Source organism: Gadus morhua, chromosome 3, assembly GCF_902167405.1.
Source record: "Gadus morhua chromosome 3, gadMor3.0, whole genome shotgun sequence".
Classification (NCBI taxonomy): Eukaryota; Metazoa; Chordata; class Actinopteri; order Gadiformes; family Gadidae; genus Gadus; species Gadus morhua.
In genome coordinates, this window is record NC_044050.1 from 18,501,651 (window position 1) to 18,520,679 (window position 19,029).

The window sequence follows — 19,029 nt, forward strand, 5'->3', positions numbered from 1 at the left end:
TGAACCCACTCCACCTGATCCCGTTCTACGCCGGCACGCGCTTCCATGACTTCCACCACATGAACTTTGTGGGGAACTACGCCTCCACCTTCACCTGGTGGGACAAGCTGCTGAAGACTGACAGCCAGTTCAACAAGCACATGCTGAGACAGGACGACATCAAGAAGGGACAGTAGACCCCCTGAACCCAGTGTTCAGGAGACCCTGAAGTGACACACATGGAACGCGATTTAGCGCTGGTTTAAATCTGCACTTTGTAACTTCTCTACTGGAGGTTTTTACTCCATTCAAAAATACCTGAACTAGAACTTTCCATACACCTGTCAATCCATCCAGGGAATTTTTCTCTAAATCGTGATGTTTGGGTTTGGGGTTTTAATAAGGTGATGTAAAAACATTCTGGGGTTACCTGGCTGGAAGACATGCTGGCAGAATAAATAATTAAAGCAATCAATAATTTGCATTGCTTTACTTAGTAAATTACTTGACTTTTCTGACTTCATTCAGAAAAGGCAACATTTTCAGAGGAGCTGAGAAGCAGAGCTACCACTCAAGGCCACTAGAGGCTGCTACAGGGAAAATGTACATAGTGCAGGTTTAAATGCAGATCAAGTGCTATTCTTCTGCTGAGTCTGGCTGTGTTGACGACATGTAGCTGGGTCTCTGTGCCTTTTTCTCACTCAAAAGATTGATGCTACACCTATCTCACTTTAATAAAATACAACAAGCATTGACTGTTTTTATTGATTTGGTTTGCTGTATCATTTGAAAAAATCGAAATGATATATGTATGATGTGTATATTTGGTCTACCTAGCTCTTGTACGATCTCATCTGTCGAATCCTTCAAAAACCTCACCCTCTCTTCTGAGATCATATATGATCTCAGAAGAGAGGGGTGAGGTTTTTGAACACTGGCTTGTGCACTTTGTTGCTGAAGAACGATGAACTGGATTTCTGAGCTGTAAATATGACTTGACTACCATTGATAATAAAATAAAGAAATCAAATCTATATTAACCTTGCATCCGATTTAGCTACTAAATTATTATTCTTGCAACTAGCTACCAGTTTAGATTGAATTATTTTGATTGTTGTGTGTGCCTCATTTGGAAGTCGCTTTGAAAACAATTGTCTAATTTCTGTCTACACCCTGCTCTACCATGGCATATTATAATTTATAAAATATAATAAGCGCGTGGCCGATGAATACCAACGGTAGGTGTGAGAAGTGGAGGCTTTTTTTGAAAGGTGTTCAGGCCTTTATAACAAAAATAATTGTTTGCCTGTTTCTATTTTTTATTTGGAATATATATATTTCCCCCCTTTTTTGTAAGACTTTACGTTAATGTATATTGGCCTACATATGTGGAATCCCGGTGAACATACAGTACATACATACTAACACGAAACGGACGTAATGCGTTGCACTCTGCACGAGCAGCATCTTGATCCTGCCTGAGCCGTGGCCGCGCCCCTGAAGCAGCTCTCCTCCAACCCGAGCATCCGACGCACGACGAATCCCAAGTAGACGAGAGGGCGGGAGGCGCGTGCGCTCAGGTACGACAAAGGCATCACGGAAAGAGAGACAGAGAGCGAGAGAGGGAGAGCGAGAGAGCGAGAGCGAGAGCGAGAGGGAGAGGGAGAGGGAGAGAGAGAGGGAGAGAGAGAGAGAGAGAGAGAGAGGGAGAGAGAGAGGGAGAGGGAGAGAGAGAGAGAGAGAGAGAGAGAGAGAGAGAGAGAGAGAGAGAGAGAGAGAGAGAGAGAGAGAGAGAGAGAGAGAGAGAGAGAGAGAGAGAGAGAGACGACACTAGAGCGAGCGAGGTAGACGCTGAGATATTTATATCCTAAGCGAGTGCTGCGGAAAAGAGATAAGGCTTGGGAACCAGTCGCGATCACCTCGCTTACAGTGCAAAAAAAAACGATTTGACGGAGCAAGATGAAACAATTCGCCTCGTTAGTTTTGTTTGGGACTTTGGCTGCGTTGGCCGTGGTTCGTGGCGCCGACGACCAGGAGATTTCCTACGAGTATCACCGTTATGAGGAGCTGGGCAAAGCCTTGGTGTCGGTGTGGCTCCAATGCCCGTCCATCACGCGCATCTACACCATCGGGGAGAGCTTCGAGGGCCGCGAGCTGCTGGTGCTGGAGATATCTGACAACCCCGGGGTGCACGAGCCTGGTCAGTTTTACGCATCACCCTAGCCCAATGTTTAGGCCTGTCTTTATTTATCTATCAAATCTCGTCTAGGTCAAACCCATACATTTTCATTAATATTTTGAATCATGAATTAACACCAGGTAGGACTACAGTCAAATATAGGCTGTGGGGGATTTCAACTACAGTTACCAATGCGTTGTCTAATGACACCAGAGAAAAGGTGTCGATATTGGTTTGAATGAATAAGAACAAGCCGTTGTTTTAGACAGTTAGTGCCTCAGAGCTTTTTTTTTGTGAATAATTTTAGGAAAGCCGCCATTTTGCTGGATGATAAGCATCTCGGTATGATCATATGGTATCGTGATGCTGAGCACACGCCCTCGAGCCAAATGGAACCTGCTGCAAAAAAAAACTCCACTGAATTTTTTTTTTTTGTAAAAGTCTGTCTTCCAAGACGGCCTGCCATCACCAATAATGTAGGCCTGTTAAAAAAGGTCAAGCTGAATATATTTTTTAATGAGTTGTGCGGGGTGAATGCGTTTTTTCCCCGTCGTGCCCAAACAGGTTATCCTGTCATCTTCAGCATAAGTATGATACATTATACATTGGGTCGCAATCTTCCAGCCACCAACAGGTTATAATGGATGTTTTGGTCCTATTTGACAGCATAGGTCATTGAGCTGTCTGTTTGTTGAGGATATGCCGAGACTTTGTTCTGAGGTACCAAGGACATTTGCAAGTAAAGATGGAATCTGAAAGGCGTATCAACACAGGCAGACAATATAACTAGGGGTGGGGACAGCATATTTAGAGGTTTTGTAAGCCCTCCATGTTTTAAAATATATGGGGATTCTTACAGCAAAAGCAGCAATTGAAATTATCCATGCATCTATACAAACTGTTATTTAATTAGGGATTTTTAAGGGATATTAAGGCGTGAGAGGAGATTTTTTTTACATCCGATGTGCTAGTCATGTATTATGATGTAAATACGATTAAAGCTTCTAGAAAAAGATTATCTTGCCATTTTTAGATTTAATGATTTCATACAAATCTAATATTAGATTTATTACTTTAGTTATTTTATTGAACCACGGAAAATAATTTAAGATAAATGTAGAACATTCATAAGAACAAAAATTCTGAATTGAAGTCCTTTCCTAACAAACTTCGTCTATCAGAAGGAAGGAAAGTGACTCACTGCGTCAATCTCTAAATCAGACATTTGAAACGCCTAGATAACAGATTTACTAATTATTTGGTCTAATTTTTTTGCGCATGTGCCCCGGCATTTTGTCTGTGTGTTTGTTTGTATGTGTGTGTGTGTGTGTGTGTGTGTGTGTGTGTGTGTGTGTGTGTGTGTGTGTGTGTGTGTGTGTGTGTGTGTGTGTGTGTGTGTGTGTGTGTGAGAGAGAGCAGTGTCATTACAGCTGGCACGGGTTGCGTGTGTTCATGCTAAACAAGCCTGTAATAGACTGCTTGGCCGGCGCACGGGTGTGTGTGCACGGCCATGAGTCACGGTAGTGCCGTGGAACTCTTATTACTACCAGATGACTTTCCAAACGGCCTCAGCTCCTTTGCCACGGGCAACACCCCCTCCCACCCGATAAATGCTCCACCAGCCCCCCTCCCCTCCATCCCTCACCTCCATCACTCGCTCCTTTGAAAAACGGCAGGAGGATGAAGAACAGTAGGAGTTGTTAGAGAGGAGAACCGGGGCAGTGGCGAGCAGACCATAGACCAACACTGTATGGGAAGGGAGGAAAAAGAGCAGGATTAAAAAGGAAAAGCCTAAAAAAATCATGAATGAAAACACTGTCCAGTCATGGCACTCTCTGCGCTAAAGATGTCAGCTTATTTTTAAATGATCATATAAAAAAAATGTTTTACGTGACCCGCTTAATAGGTGCGGACACTTTTGGAGGTGGATCCAAAATAAGCGGTTGCCGGGGGTAACAGATCGGCTTAGCGCAGTGAGCTGAATGTCCGCTTGTGGTTGGCCAGCCTGCGCGGGGAGGCTGGGGCATCCTGAGCCCGTTGCATCTGTCAGTATGCAGCAGCCATCTGTCCCCCCGCCCGCCCACCCGCCCCACGGAATCAGACACTCCCCGGGACCACGGGGGAGACGCCTGGCTTCACTGTGCACACCACGCAAATCACCAGCCACGAGCCTTGCCTTGTTTGCTCTTCAATCAAGACTGTTTGTTTTCCTCTATAACCCAAGGATTCGCAGCATCAGCCGACAACCAACTGGTAGTGTGGTGCCAATATGGGTTTCCACTATTCGCTTTATGCAGATAAAATAGGGGAACTAAATGTGAAATGTTGGTGGTTTCGTAACCTTTTTTTTAATCTTACATTTCATCTGTTCTTGCAAGGTTTCCGTTCTGTTATGTACACAAAAGCGCGCGAGAGAGAGAGAGAGAGAGAGAGAGAGAGAGAGAGAGAGAGAGAGAGAGAGAGAGAGAGAGAGAGAGAGAGAGAGAGAGAGAGAGAGAGAGAGAGAGAGAGAGAGAGAGAGAGAGAGAGAGAAGGCCAATCCGGCCAATCCTGCCCTTCATAGCCAGTCAGACAAAGCCAGACACAGTAATAGCGCTTGTACATCGTGACGCCAACTCACAATGACCTCCACCATTTTGGAAGCCTAGGTACATTGGAAGGGAAGTTATGATGTTGGTTTTTGTTTTTTTCTAACACAATAATTAGTAATCAAGGGGGAGCCATATCATAGGTTACAGGATATTTATGTTGATTTAGGATTTTACAGTCCCACAACCCTCTTGAGTCCTCTCAAAATGGTCGATTCTATCAGTTTATGCTACATATGGTGGATTCATAACAAAGGGGTTTTCACTGTTCAAAAACATGGTTTGTATTCTCAAAGTGTAAATAATACAAAATAACAGAATACTTCTTTAACTGAAATAAATGAAAGCAAACACAAATGAGTGAGTAGCTGGAAACAAGTAAGAAGGAAAGAGAAGAGAGAGAAAAGATGACAGAGAGAGGGGAGGGTTGATGAAGGAGAAACTTGAAGGAAGATTGTCAGGGGCAGTAGAGAGAAATAGAACGTTACGAGAGGAGCCAGTCGGGGGTCATTTATTATACATCAAACTCCTGCGTTCTCCACCTCCCCCCACATACTCTCTCCGCACCCCACCTCCTCGCGCCTCTCATCTGGGACTCATTGTACTATTTCACTCCTTCTCTCCACCAACCCCACTTTCACATATTTGCTTCTGTTTTGTTATTGCTCATTCACTTTCAATGGTACACTTGAAGTCTTATGTTATTCGGCATACGTTCAGCCAATCTCCATGATCATTTCACGTCCTTCGTCATCCACCATTTTGAAAACCGTGGAACGCATTCCTTTCTCTCTGACCTTTTGCTTATCTAAAGGGTACAACCCTCATTGACATGTGTCACTCTGAATGCATGAATATGCACATAAATATAGATGTGTACAAGGCCACCTACCTTTTCGTTTGAACTACAGCACAAAAGGAATAAAGAATGTGTTTTTATGTGGCCTTTGGTGTTCTCATAACCAGAAGGCCTAATTTGATAACGGTCATGCATCATGCACAAAGGTGTCTGATTAGAGCAGGTCCATGTGTTCCTACAGATGGTTGTTTCAGTTACGTGAAAGAAAAGAGCGAGGGAGAGAAAGTGAGCGAGAGGAGGACAGCGTAAGAGTTGTTTACATGGGTCCTGTGTTCATCTGTCTCCTTAAACACCTGGGACCGTCACAGGCTGCAGTGGGGCAGCATGTGGGCAGCGTCACCTAGGAAACCCTATTGATGGGAGGACAAAGGTTTGACCAATTAGCCGTGAATGAATGCGCTCAACGTCATGACAGGAACACTCAGGGCTCTGAACACGTCACAGGCACGGTAATGTAAACAGATGAGATTGGGATTTTATCTGGCTTTTAAATCTTCCTTTATCTTTTATCGCATTATTCTGTCTTTTGACGTCATCCGTCTGTGTTCATGACATGTTTGGTGTTAAATACTGGAAAGGGCCACATCATGAGATGAGGGCTACAGATAAGTTCAACAAGAGAAGATGATGGAGCTGTCTTGCTGAATAGCTCTAGCCACACTGATGTTACCTTAAAAAAGTATAATTTCAGTCGACAAAAAAACTTTTTGTATTTGCTGATTATTTTTGGAATAAGGGTTAGAGTTGTGTGCATGCACAAATAACATATACAAAACTATTTTCTGCCTTACTCAAAGTGACCGGCAATACACACTGCACAAACACACGCACAGACACACACCAAAGCCTTTTACTTACTGCATATGTTAAACATTTGTGTGAGGTTGTGGTGTGCCCACTAGTCATCCTCCATCTCTACCATCTGCTGAATGAGGGTGAAACCAGGCAGGGAGGAGGCCACAAGCAGATAAAACATGCTGGACTCAGGACTACCAGAGAGCTCTCCTGGTGCCTAACATCTGCACAATACTTTAGAATCACAAGTCACTTGCTCAGTAAGCTACTTCAAAGCCAGTGTGTGTGTGTGTGTGTGTGTGTGTGTGTGCGCGCTGGTGTGTATTTGTGCAGGCTTGTATGCGGTGTGCAACTAAGGTATATATATGTTTGCCTGATGAATCTGCACGGTATGTGTCTAGTGCACATATGTGTGTGCTTGTGTTTATGTGCATCTGTTTGTTTGCATGTGTGTGTGTGTGTGTGTGTGTGTTTGCGTGCACTCACACATTATTAACGTATGTGCAAAAGGGAGGGTGTGTGAGTACATGTGTAAGTGTTTGAGGGCCCTGACAAACATCGGGGTCCCCACTCCGCCTGCTAAAGCTATTCATGGACTTCAGAACAGTGAGGGTTGATCTTAGTCTTAGCCTCATTAGTAGCAACAGAGAAAGGGACCACAATCTAGCATTTAACATTAAATCACTTCCAGATGTGTGGTGGTGTGTGATGTGTGTTTGCGTGACATACTACATTGTATGGACCGGAGCACACATCGTAAAGCGCCCTATATAAAGCTGCAGTTGGGTTCTGTGGTTTGTTATTGTGTGTGTGTGTGTGTGTGTGTGTGTGTGTGTGTGTGTGTGTGCGTGTGCGTGTGCGTGTGTGTGTGTGTGTGTGTGTGTGTGTGTGTGTGTTTTAATCACCCTCATCAGGGTTGTGCTTTCTTCACAGATAGATCAAAGAGTTTAAGGAATGAATTGCAAACATACACAAAGTTGTAACCACACTAGTAAACATGCTACAGTGGCAAGTACGGGTAGACGTACATTCTAATATAAAATATACAGAAAAGCGTACTCAAAGCAAAAACAAGTCTTCAATATAAACACATTCACACTCTCACCTCCTATTTATTAATTGATTCATTCCTTGCTTAGATTCAAACACAGTTATATGTCGATGAGCATTTTGCTTATATCTGTGTGCATGTTTGTGTGTGTCTGTGTATGTGTATTTGCATGTGCGTGTGTTGAGGGGGTTGAAATGAAAGAAAACAGCAGCTAATTACCATGTGCGACATATGGGGAGAGTGCGTTTCATTAAGAAGAGCCTGGTTTGCCTGCATAGCGTGTCCACTTTGTTTACCGTTACTTAGTGTCTGACGGAATCAGGACGGTGCCCTGGATATTCTTGAGATAGATGGGGCTAAATGGATCCTTGGGGGGGCTTATAAACCCCCTCCCATGTTATTTTAGCCCCCAGGGCACTTTCACTAGCTACCTGTGTCTCAGGCATAGAACGCAATGATGAAAAGCAAATGGCAAGTACTGAGGATAGAGCAAAACCAGGCTCTACTTTTGCTTTCTGACTGGTGCCCTTTGTCACCCCATTTCTCTTGAGCTATACCGAAATGACTGATGTGTAAATCCTGTAAAAGTCAAGGTTCAGCACTCACGTATTGATTCAGCCTGTAGTCATTGAGTCATGGTGTTAAGGAGCAGTGAGTGACGTGTGGTAAGAATGAGTGTATGTGTTTGTGTCTTTGTGTTTCTGTGTGTCTATGCCCTCTGGATTACGTGGATAACCACACTCCACCGTCACTGACCTTGAATTGTTTTCAATGACACAGCAGTCTTTTTATGAGTTCGAGGTGTTTATCCAGGAGAAGCTGGCGTTAGCTTATTGATATTTATTGTGTCATTTTTTTAACAAAGCTTGTTCAAAAACATGTTTTTACTAAACACTACTAGGCCCACTGCCTTGTCTGAAAACGGTGTACGTATGTTTTCATATGGTAATTGTCTGTACATTTATTTTGTCTGTTATTTGTTTGTCTTTAAAAGGCCTCACTCAGTGTGAGAAAGGCACAGTATAAAATGTTATTATCATTAGTTGCATTCAAAACAGATTTCATGCATACGTTGTCTCTGCTTGGTGCACCTCATTGTTGACTTCCCCCTGCCTCTCATTATACTTCATTATTTTTATCTAACAAATGCACCACTTTTGCATTTAAGTTTTATCTTTAAAAATAACAATATTCCCTCCTCTCTCCCTCTCTCTTATCCCAGGTGAGCCTGAGTTCAAGTACATCGGCAACATGCACGGCAACGAGGCAGTGGGCAGGGAGCTGATCATCTACCTGGCCCAGTACCTGTGCAACCAGTACCAGCAGGACAACGAGACCATCATCGACCTGGTCCACAACACGCGCATCCACCTCATGCCCTCCATGAACCCTGACGGCTTTGAGAAGGCCGCCTCGCAGGTACGCTCCAGACGGGATCTCCGTGTGTGTTTGTTACACCGTCGTAGCTGAGGATGAGATTTCCCTCACCCCCCCCCGCTTAATTTCTAGACTTGTGTATAGCAAGGTCATCGCATTACGTTTGCAATCTTGGAATACTATCTGCAAGAAAGATGTGTCAACGTTTACAAGCTTGTATTACTATCAATTCATTTATGCACGTCTCCACTAAACATGAGGCCGTCCCCTCTCCTCCTCTTCCCCTTCACACCTCTTCTCTTTCCTCACCTCTCCTCCAATTGCCACCCATCCCCTCCTCTCCTTTCCTCTCCTCTCTCTCACTCTCTCCTCTCCTCACTACACCTCGACTCCCCTTCCCTCCTCTCCCTCCCTCCCCTCTCTCTCCCTCACTCTTTCCTCCTCCTCTCCTCTCCCCCCTCCTTCTCCTCTCCTCTCCTCTCCTCTCTCCTCACCTTGTTCCCTATATCGCCCGCTCTCTCTCTCCTGCTCCGCCTCAGTCCGGAGAGATCAGGGACTGGTTTGTAGGCCGCAGCAACGCCCAGGGCGTGGACCTGAACCGTAACTTCCCCGACCTGGACCGCATCATCTACATCAACGAGAGGGAGGGCGGAGCCAACAACCATCTGCTGCAGAACATGAAGAAGGCTGTGGACGAGAACACCAAGGTGGATGCCAACACACATACACACACACACACACACATGCATGCACAGACACCAACACATGCTTATTCACATTCATGAATCACATAACGTTAACAAACAGACACATGCAAGCACATACACATCGACATACACATGCATGCACAAAAAAAACACAAAATTACATAGATGTGTGAAGTCTTCAGGCTACCACCATATGTTTTTCTTAGCTAGCTTGTAAAAGTCAATTATGTGCTTGATGACAAACCTAAGTAAGGCTCCACTGTAGCTGGCTTGTTGACTTACTTAAGTGCTGCACCACTGTAGCTGGCTTGTATAACTTAAGTAGGGCTCAGCTCTAGCTGGCTTGTATAACTTAAGTAGGGCTCAGCTCTAGCTGGCTTGTATAACTTAAGTAGGGCTCAGCTCTAGCTGGCTTGTAATGGACCATTTTATTGGAAGACTTTATTATTTGTAACCCACAGGAGTTGATTCACATAAATTGTCACAATTGTAAAAATATATCCAGACTCAATTTCAGAACTTTCTACTCTCTTTTGTGTTAAGCCCCCAATGATTTTATCGGCCGAAAAAAACGATGCCTAACTATCATTATCAATAACTTATTTAAAATTGCTGTATCGTGCACCATCTAGATGTGCAAAAAGAGCATTGTCCAATGGTAGGCGATGATAAGAAGACACCACTGGTGTGTAGCAGTCTCTGCTGTATATTATATTTAAGCAATAGATCACGACAGGCTGTGGTATGTGCTCATTGTACCACTGTTAAGGGGCGTTGTCCGGCCCCGACGCGCAGCGGAGGGCCGGCGACCCCCTTCACAGTGGTATAATGAGCACATACAACTAACTGAAGTGATCTATTGCTTCGGTTACTATTATGGCAAAACGAAAGTCATAGACACACTACATTTAAAAAGAAACCAAGAAAGTCAAAGTAGCCGTTTTATTAAAGAATACAAAAAGGTAGTCTCTCCTGGCTGCCTTCAAAATGCACGACGGTCGCTATGCAACACACTTCAGGGTCCCTCCGAGAGAAGGCTCGGCTAGAGCGGTTCGCCGGCAATTTATCCTATGGAGCAGTTCACTCACCGTGTGCCTAAGCTTTCGTTAGTCTCTCCATCGCCTTGCTCACTCCCGGAGTAACAACATTTACGCCCTCTCCATCATCCAACATATGTTTTACTTTGTAACTGTTTCTACTTCCAGGCGCGGAGTGATATGGAAACTTTCATAAAATGATCGGGCGTCATAGCAGTTATGTATACGCTCATTATACAACAGTTAGGAACCAATCAGATCGCTGGATTTTTGGCCCCCCGTTGTATAAGTAAGGAATAATCACCGAGAGGCCGGGCATATCAAACTGTTTATTGCCCTGCCTTGAGGTGATTATTCCGTTTATTCTACTTCGCGCCGGCCAACATAATAAAACAATTCATATACTTTAATAATTAGCCTTTTTCTTATTCGTATTGCATGCTTATTAAATGTATGCTCTGTTTAAGTTCATCTCCCTCGAAAAGTAGTTCCCTTTAGAACTACGGTGAATAACGTTAGCTCAACTGTAGGTAACGCGTTTCTATAGCAACCACACAAGGTTGCAACTGATCACTAGTTTAACAACGTAGTTGTTACATTCGTATCAAGTCAGCTTTAATGACGATCGATCAAACATGCACTCCTTGGTTTATTTTTACAACGGACCTCATGTTTGAAATGTATGTGATAGAAAACGATACAAGCGGCGTATTGATCTACTGTGCTCAGTCAGCAGCAAGTAGAACCGACAAATCAGCGGGCAATATGCCGGATTAATGCACCCCTCCCAGCCAATCAGAATCGAGCATTCTTAAATGAAGTAGAATAACATGCAATAACAGACTACTTGCACAATGAAGTGTCTCTGCAGTAATGGCTGAACCTCTGTACAGATGAATATGATAACCCTCAACCAATTAGCTTTCTTTTGGCCTCAAATGAACGGCAAACGTGTTAGCAATGCTCACATTAGGAAAAGGGAAGGAAGATAAAAATGTTTGGATAGCCAAATCCTAATCCTCCTTTAGAGTGAGGGTGGAGTGCCGGAGTCAACCATGACAACCAAGGGATCTGCATGAAACTCGTTTGAATGGGAGGTTAGATCTTTCAAATTAAAACATATATTCTATGATATCGACTAGTTATTACAGCAGCTACTACCAAGGCAAACATTTATATTATGACCCAGGAAAAACTTTCACATGATGGCCCAGGACAAATTTTAATAAGATGGCCCAGGACAATGGTTTATATGATGGCCCAGGACTATGGAAGTTATTATTCAACCTCTAGAGGGCGTAAACCACATAAATTACCATCATATACTGTATATAGTAATAGTTGGGAAGACAATAGGTTCTCACATATTACACTGCTCTCACTTTGCTAGCAGCATTTTATTTAAAATCTTAAATAAAATGCATTTACATTTTAGCTGTTGTTTACAATGCACAAAAGCCTTCAAGATCTAGGAATGCGTATTGACTGATTCTGGTTCACGCAACGTGAACTTCCTTCTGTGGGTTACAACTTACTTCCTTTGATATGTATCACGATATACCTATGCTATTCACATTGAGCGGACCTTTTATTTTACACAGCAGCAGGGGTACTGGTACATTGGACAAAGCTCAACGAGATCCACAAATGCATACATAGAAAAGTTAACTCCTAAAATTATGTTTTTAAAGTGTGCGTGGATATATACATTTTTACAAGACAAAACTTAGAGATGCGTGTCTGTGTTTCGTGAATTAGCCCCGTGGATCTAAGTTTTAGAATTCACACAGTGTGAATCATCGTCTGTGAAAAACGTCCATAGCTTGCTGTCTAACTTAAGGCTCACCCTCCAGCTGGCTCCAGAGACCAAGGCGGTGATCCACTGGATCATGGACATCCCCTTCGTTCTGTCAGCTAACCTGCATGGGGGAGACGTGGTGGCCAACTACCCCTACGACGAGACCCGCACCGGTAACCACACACTCACACATGCACATGAACGCAAGGACACTCCTGCACACACACACACACACACACAGACACATCGACACAAATAAAAACACACACAAACACACACACACACAAACACACACATACACACACACACACTTGCAAGCACATGCACACAAGCACACACACACAATTATGCTCTCTCACACACACAACCACATGCACACACACACACACACACACACACACACACACATACACACACACACACACACATACACACACACACACACACACACACACACACACACACACACAAAAAAACTTGCAAGCACATGCACACAAGCACACACACACACACACACAATTATGCTCTCTCACACAGAAACACACACACACACACACACACACACACACACACACACACACACACACACACACACACACACACAAACATACACACTTGCAAGCACATGCACAAAAGCACACACACACAATTATGCTCTCTCACACACACAACCACATGCACACACACACACACACAAACACGGACACAAACACACACACACAGACACAAAAACACTCTCTGTCCCGTTCTCTCTCTCTCTCTCTCTCTCTCTCTCACAAAAAACACACAAAAAACACACTCACTTGTTTGCACAGGCGCACATATGCTCACACACTCAGGCGCACATATGCTCACATGCTCATGCACACCCACACCCACACACATGGATACAGTCATGTGGTCTACCACTCAATATCCCTCCATATAAATTGGTTTGGCTCCCTGTTTTCCCTCCCCTCGATGTATCCTGGAAGTAGAGAGAACACTCCCTGTAATAGGCTTTCCACCGCTTATGAACCAACAGAAACACATGTCGTTGTTGTGCTTGTGTTGTATTCCCAGCTTCAACAGAAGCTAGTGTGTTGTGTAACTTCCACCCATACTGATCAATTCAGACAATGCCGTCTCCTTATCCATCTGCCTGCTCTGCCCCCCCCCCCACCCTTTAAGACTCCGCCCATGAGTACAGTGCCAGCCCTGACGATGTGGTGTTCAAGTCCCTGGCCCGGGCCTACTCTATGTACAACCCGGTCATGTCGGACCCCCACCGCGCACCCTGCCGCAAGACCGACGACGACACCAGCTTCACCGACGGCATCACAAACGGCGGGGCCTGGTACAGCGTTCCTGGGGGTAGGTGGAGCCAAGGGGTGGGCGGAGCCAAGGGGTGGGAGGAGCCAAGTGGTGGGCGGAGCCAAGGGGTGGGAGGAGCCAATGGGTGGGTGGAGCCAAGGGTTGGTTGGAGCCGCCCGGGATTCCATTTTATAATGCAAACCTTTAGTGACCCTGATTGAGCTACAAATCCTGAGGCAAATGGTCCTAATATGCAAACCATGGATATAAAGAAGCTCTTCTGTAGTTCGAAACCTATTCAATGATGTTTAACTTTAAAAATGCCCCATCAATTATTTATGGCGCGAGTCAGTTTAACAAAAATCAGCATATAAGAGGGAGAGACATGAGAGAGACATGTGGTTCTCAAACGCCTGTCTTTCACAGAAGTAGATTGGTCTTCCTGACTATGTTGTACTCATCTCGTCATCCTGTGCCACCGACTGACCCTTCATGGTTCTGTGTTGCTCTTGCTCCAGGCATGCAGGATTTCAACTACCTGAGCAGCAACTGCTTTGAGATCACTCTAGAGCTCAGCTGTGATAAGTTCCCCAGCGAGGACGCGCTCAAGACCTACTGGGAACAGAACCGCAACTCGCTGGTCAGCTATATTGAACAGGTAGCTCATTTCAACTACAACATATATGAGTATTTGTACATATATATTACAGCTGACAGAGTGGGCCAAAAATGTTAACCATATTTGAATATCTATATTTGCACATTGTCCATAAGAGGGCACACCGATACAACGAGAGAAATTAGGGAAATATGGAACACTTATCTTTTCCCGAACATAAAACGGGATATAATAATCAAACCACTGGGAACCTGCAGGACGATGTAACATCCAAGACGTTTTACCCTGAGGGAGGATTTAAAAAGGAAAAAGTTTCGACTGACAGGCCTTAGGCCTTAAGGCGTTTTAACTATAACTGGTCAGATCCACCGTTTTTTCGTCATTTTGACTGTGTTTGTGTGTGTATGTGTGTGTGTGCGTATGTGTGTGTGTGTGTGTGTGTGTGTGTGTGTGTGTGTGTGTGTGTGTGTGTGTGTGCGTGTGCGTGTGCGTGTGCGTGCAGGTGCACCGCGGAGTAAAGGGCTTCGTGCGGGACCTCCAGGGTAACCCCATTTCCAACGCCTCCATCTCCGTGGAAGGCATTAACCATGACCTCACCACAGGTAAACCCCTCTCCTATTGGACCGCCTCTACTACCAGGGTCAAGGTAGATAGGGGAATCACAGTGGCACAGAGGATTTTGATGAATGTATATAAACAGTTTGAAATGTGAAAGAGGAAATATTTAAGATAACCAATAAAAACCTGTCTTTATGCTGTCCACCAGCGCTTTGAAGTATATTTTATTATAATGAACCCATCCTTCATGCATCAGTACGAACACGCCTCATGCCAATCGGAGAACTCTGCTGCAGTTGCATGCGTTTGGCCACACTTTTTAAATGAGGCCACAATTAGGAAAGGCACTTATCAGTTCGACTGGCGACAGCTTTATATATTGTGTAAACTGAAACCTCAGTTACATTTGAAAGGAACATAACGCCAGCGTGATTATTCAACACTCACACTAAAGTCATGGAATTTGTTGAACCAATATAAAGCATTGTGCTTAGCCAATTAAATTATGTTGCATGGATATTAGACTAAACAGTCTATAAAAGCATTGTCTTCTTAAGACAAAATTCTCTCCATCTCTCTAAAGCCTTTAGAAAGACTTTTTCAGGTTGGTATGACAAAGGTATGATTTATTTGGTAATTGTCACACTCAATCACAGTCACAGTGGCAAATAAAGTATACACTATATGCTTACAATGATACAATTGCTAGAGGTTTTAGTGCCATCTAGTGGATATCCAAAGTCTTACAATAGAGGCAAACCTATTTATTATAGCTATCTAGTGAATTCAGATATATCATTAAGAAGCAGACAGAGAGCTTGGAGGCCTTCAGGTAGACTGCAGACATTGTGGTTCCCACGCATAACATTTCAGTTGAGAATACAACACCTTATAATGAGACCATCCAACACAAACCTTTCCATTCTAACCACTGTCCAGATTGCATGGACGCAATGCTTTAAACTAAATCTAGTTGTTGACCCATGGTAGTCGTATGGAGCCTTACTGTTTCTGAATGCTCTGCTGACGGTGTGGCGTGTGATTCCCAGCTAACGACGGAGACTACTGGCGTCTGCTGGCCCCCGGGAACTACAAGGTAGCAGCCTCTGCTCCAGGCTACCTGACCGTCATCAAGAAGGTGGCCGTCGCCTTCAGCCCAGCCACCAGGGTAAGACTCAGACATATGCAGCAACAATTTGCTGAGGTACATTAAGGGGACAGTGAACCCCGATTATTCATCTGGAACCGCTCCCATGATTTAAAAATAAAAGGTGCCGACCAAAGTGCCTTTGGAAACCATTGGATAAAACGACAACCATAAGAGCAATGAAATATGTGCCAAAGAACTTTATCGAGATACAATAATATGTATATTTTACCAATCCATTAAAAAAACCAAAAGCTAATCAATAGTATTGAAATGCTAAATTTCCTGTCTAGGATTGAGGTCAACCATTTTATGTCTTCATCAAATTTCCTTTCTCTCTCTCTCTCTCTCTCTCTCTCTCTCTCTCTCTCTCTCTCTCTCTCTCTCTCTCTCTCTCTCTCTCTCTCTCTCTCTCTCTCTCTCTCTCTCTCTCTCTCTCTCTCTCTCTCTCTCTCTCTCTCTCTGTCCCTCCCTCTGTCCCTCCATGTATCTCTCTACCTCCCTCTCTCCCCCCCTGTCCCTCTCTTCCAGGTGGACTTTGAGCTTGAGTCCCTGGTGGAGAGGAAGGAGGAGGAGAAGGAGGAGCTGATGGACTGGTGGAAGATGATGTCCGAGACGCTGAACTTCTAAACACCACAACCAGATCTGGGACCATTCATAAATCAATGTGATATATTTAAAACATTACATGTGCCCCCCCACTGTAAAGAAAATATTGTCTTGGATCGTTTTGGTTCATTCCGTTCTCTTTTCAAATCGTTATGTTTTGGTTGAATTTATAATTGTTTCGTCGTAAAAACTTTGCCTCGCACACTCTCGCCGTAGATCCGACGGATGTCCTACCGACACGCACACGCACACTTACACGCACGCACGCATAAGTTCATGCACAAGCGTGTTACTCCACAGACACGCGCTCCAGCACACACAGTGACACACGCAAACAAGAACCGGTAAACAGGAAAACACAAGCATTCAAACACTGACGGACATGGGAGGAAGTTTCCTGAAGGGGGGGCTTTGTGCGGGCGAGTACATTGTTAATTAATTGTGTGATTCATGGTACATGATGTGTTCTCAAGGTGTTCCCAACAACACCCTTCACTCTTTATTTTGCTGGGGACTAATATAAGTATGGATGTAACAGACAGAGTTGGCTCAACCACCGCTGTCCAATAATTGATGTTTTTTCCTAAAGGTTTCATTATTCCAAGCATTACACGCCCACACACACACACACACATGGCCAGGCACACACAAAAAGAGAAAACACGAGCAAATGCACACACACACGCCTGCACAAGCACAAATACCAATACCCAATTCCAAAATAATCAGAACCATAAGAATCTCTCTTTCTTCCTCATAATCTTGCTCTTATACCTGTGTACTCCAGTGATTTGTAAAGGAAATGTTAAGCTCTGGTACTGAGATTGTCAGTGAGGTTACAACTCATTATAAAATCACTGTTAACAAACGAAGAGCTTAATTGTCATGTACCTGCTTGGTGTCGAGGATTGTGTGTGTTTGTTATTTTTCATTGAATGCAAAACAGCTTTGATTTAAGTGGTAACATGATATATATATATATATATATATATATATATATATATATATATATATATATATATATATATATATATATATATATATATATACACTGTATTTATGGATTAGGTATATCTACATGTTTGTTTTTTTAAGCTTGAATAATTACCAAAAGAAGGCCTATCAGCTATAATGAACCTGCTTAGTGGCAAAACTTCCCTCCAAAACGACTCCTTTGTTTTGCACTGTACAAGGAAAACTGTAGACACATAGGGGATTATTGAATAATGTTGGGGAGTCGACACCACAAATGATCTGGACTGAGGGTTCTCGGGATATGGACAATATGGATAAGCACAGAGGATTTTGATGAATGTATAGGTATATAAACAGTTAGAAATGTAAAAGAGGAAATATTTAAGATAACCAATAAAAACCCGTCTTTATGCTGTCCACCAGCGCTTTGAAGTATATTTTATAATGAACCCATCCTTCATGCATCATTACGAACACGCCTCATGCCAATCGGAGTACTCGGCTGCAGTTGCATGCGTTTGGCCACACTTTTTAAATGAGGCCACAATTAGGAAAGGCACTTATCAGTTCGACTGGCGACAGCTTTATATATTGTGTAAACTGAAAACTTCAGTTACATTTGAAATGAACATAACGCCAGCGTGATTATTTAACACTCACACTAAAGTCATGGAATTTGTTGAACCAATATAAAGCATTGTGCTTAGCCAATTAAATTATGTTGCATGGATATTAGACTAAACAGTCTATAAAAACATTGTCTTCTTAAGACAAAATTCTCTCTATCTCTCTGAAGCCTTTAGAAAGACTTTTTCAAGTTGGTATGACAAAGGTAAACTCAAAATTTCAGCCAGTGTCTCGCCATTCCGTCGGAGACAATTATCTCCGGGCCTCGCTGTAAATGATTGTTAATTAAAGTTTGCACAGAAAAAGGTACAAAATCTATAATATAACTACATTTTTCCAGACACAAATACACAGACAGCAAGAGTGGCACTTTTACCCCAACTATGCGGTTGAATCAGCTGTTTTATCATTAGCTGCTAACTCTGCAGATCAATGGTTCCCTGGCCTATTACTCATACTGGCCCTATTAGCATCTTCTATTAGCATAACCTCATCGATGCCATCGATCACTCTGCTCCATAACCCAGGAATAGTTGAACAGGAGACACTAAACGGATTAAACAGGCCCCAAACAAGGAGTCCAGGGTAATTTAAATTGCCAAATGGCATTGTTCACACATTTTTGTAAACTATCATGCATAATAAGACAATATTTTGCGTTTTTAAAATAACCCCATAGCTGCATTTTAACTATTGGTTATGTTGACAGTCTGTAAAAAATGAAGGTCCTTCACATGTAGCCTATGCGTTCCTGGTTAAGGATTGAGGGTTATTTTTCATTCGTAAGAAAGGATCATATGTGATCCTTAAACATAATGATAAACAGAAAAA

General features: G+C 43.4%; 2 protein-coding genes across 2 annotated transcripts in view; both read left to right on the forward strand.

Annotated features, from left to right (window-relative positions):
- The window catches only part of msmo1 (methylsterol monooxygenase 1), a 6,316-nt gene extending 5,577 nt beyond the window's left edge, over positions 1 to 739 (forward strand). The window contains exon 6 of the mRNA XM_030352660.1: positions 1 to 739. This exon is cut by the window's left edge and continues 17 nt beyond it. Coding sequence (XP_030208520.1) covers positions 1 to 176 — 176 coding nt within the window. The 3' untranslated portion in view covers positions 177 to 739.
- Positions 740 to 1,766: 1,027 nt separating this feature from the next.
- cpe (carboxypeptidase E) lies at positions 1,767 to 17,468 on the forward strand. Its single transcript, XM_030352659.1, has 9 exons — positions 1,767 to 2,179; positions 8,674 to 8,870; positions 9,368 to 9,535; positions 12,426 to 12,543; positions 13,541 to 13,723; positions 14,182 to 14,321; positions 14,785 to 14,884; positions 15,890 to 16,008; positions 16,519 to 17,468. Exons 1-9 carry the CDS (start codon positions 1,939 to 1,941, stop codon positions 16,615 to 16,617), a joined length of 1,365 nt encoding a protein of 454 aa, XP_030208519.1. The 5' UTR covers positions 1,767 to 1,938; the 3' UTR covers positions 16,618 to 17,468.
- The last annotated feature ends 1,561 nt before the right edge of the window (positions 17,469 to 19,029 follow it).

Excerpts from the sequence above, each read along its gene's own strand:
- cpe (XM_030352659.1), top strand. The coding sequence starts at position 1,939 with ATGAAACAATTCGCCTCGTTAGTTTTGTTTGGGACTTTGGCTGCGTTG. Across the intron at positions 8,871-9,367 it reads TTGAGAAGGCCGCCTCGCAG|TCCGGAGAGATCAGGGACTG; the intron begins GTACGCTCCAGA and ends GCTCCGCCTCAG. Across the intron at positions 14,885-15,889 it reads TAACCATGACCTCACCACAG|CTAACGACGGAGACTACTGG; the intron begins GTAAACCCCTCT and ends TGTGATTCCCAG.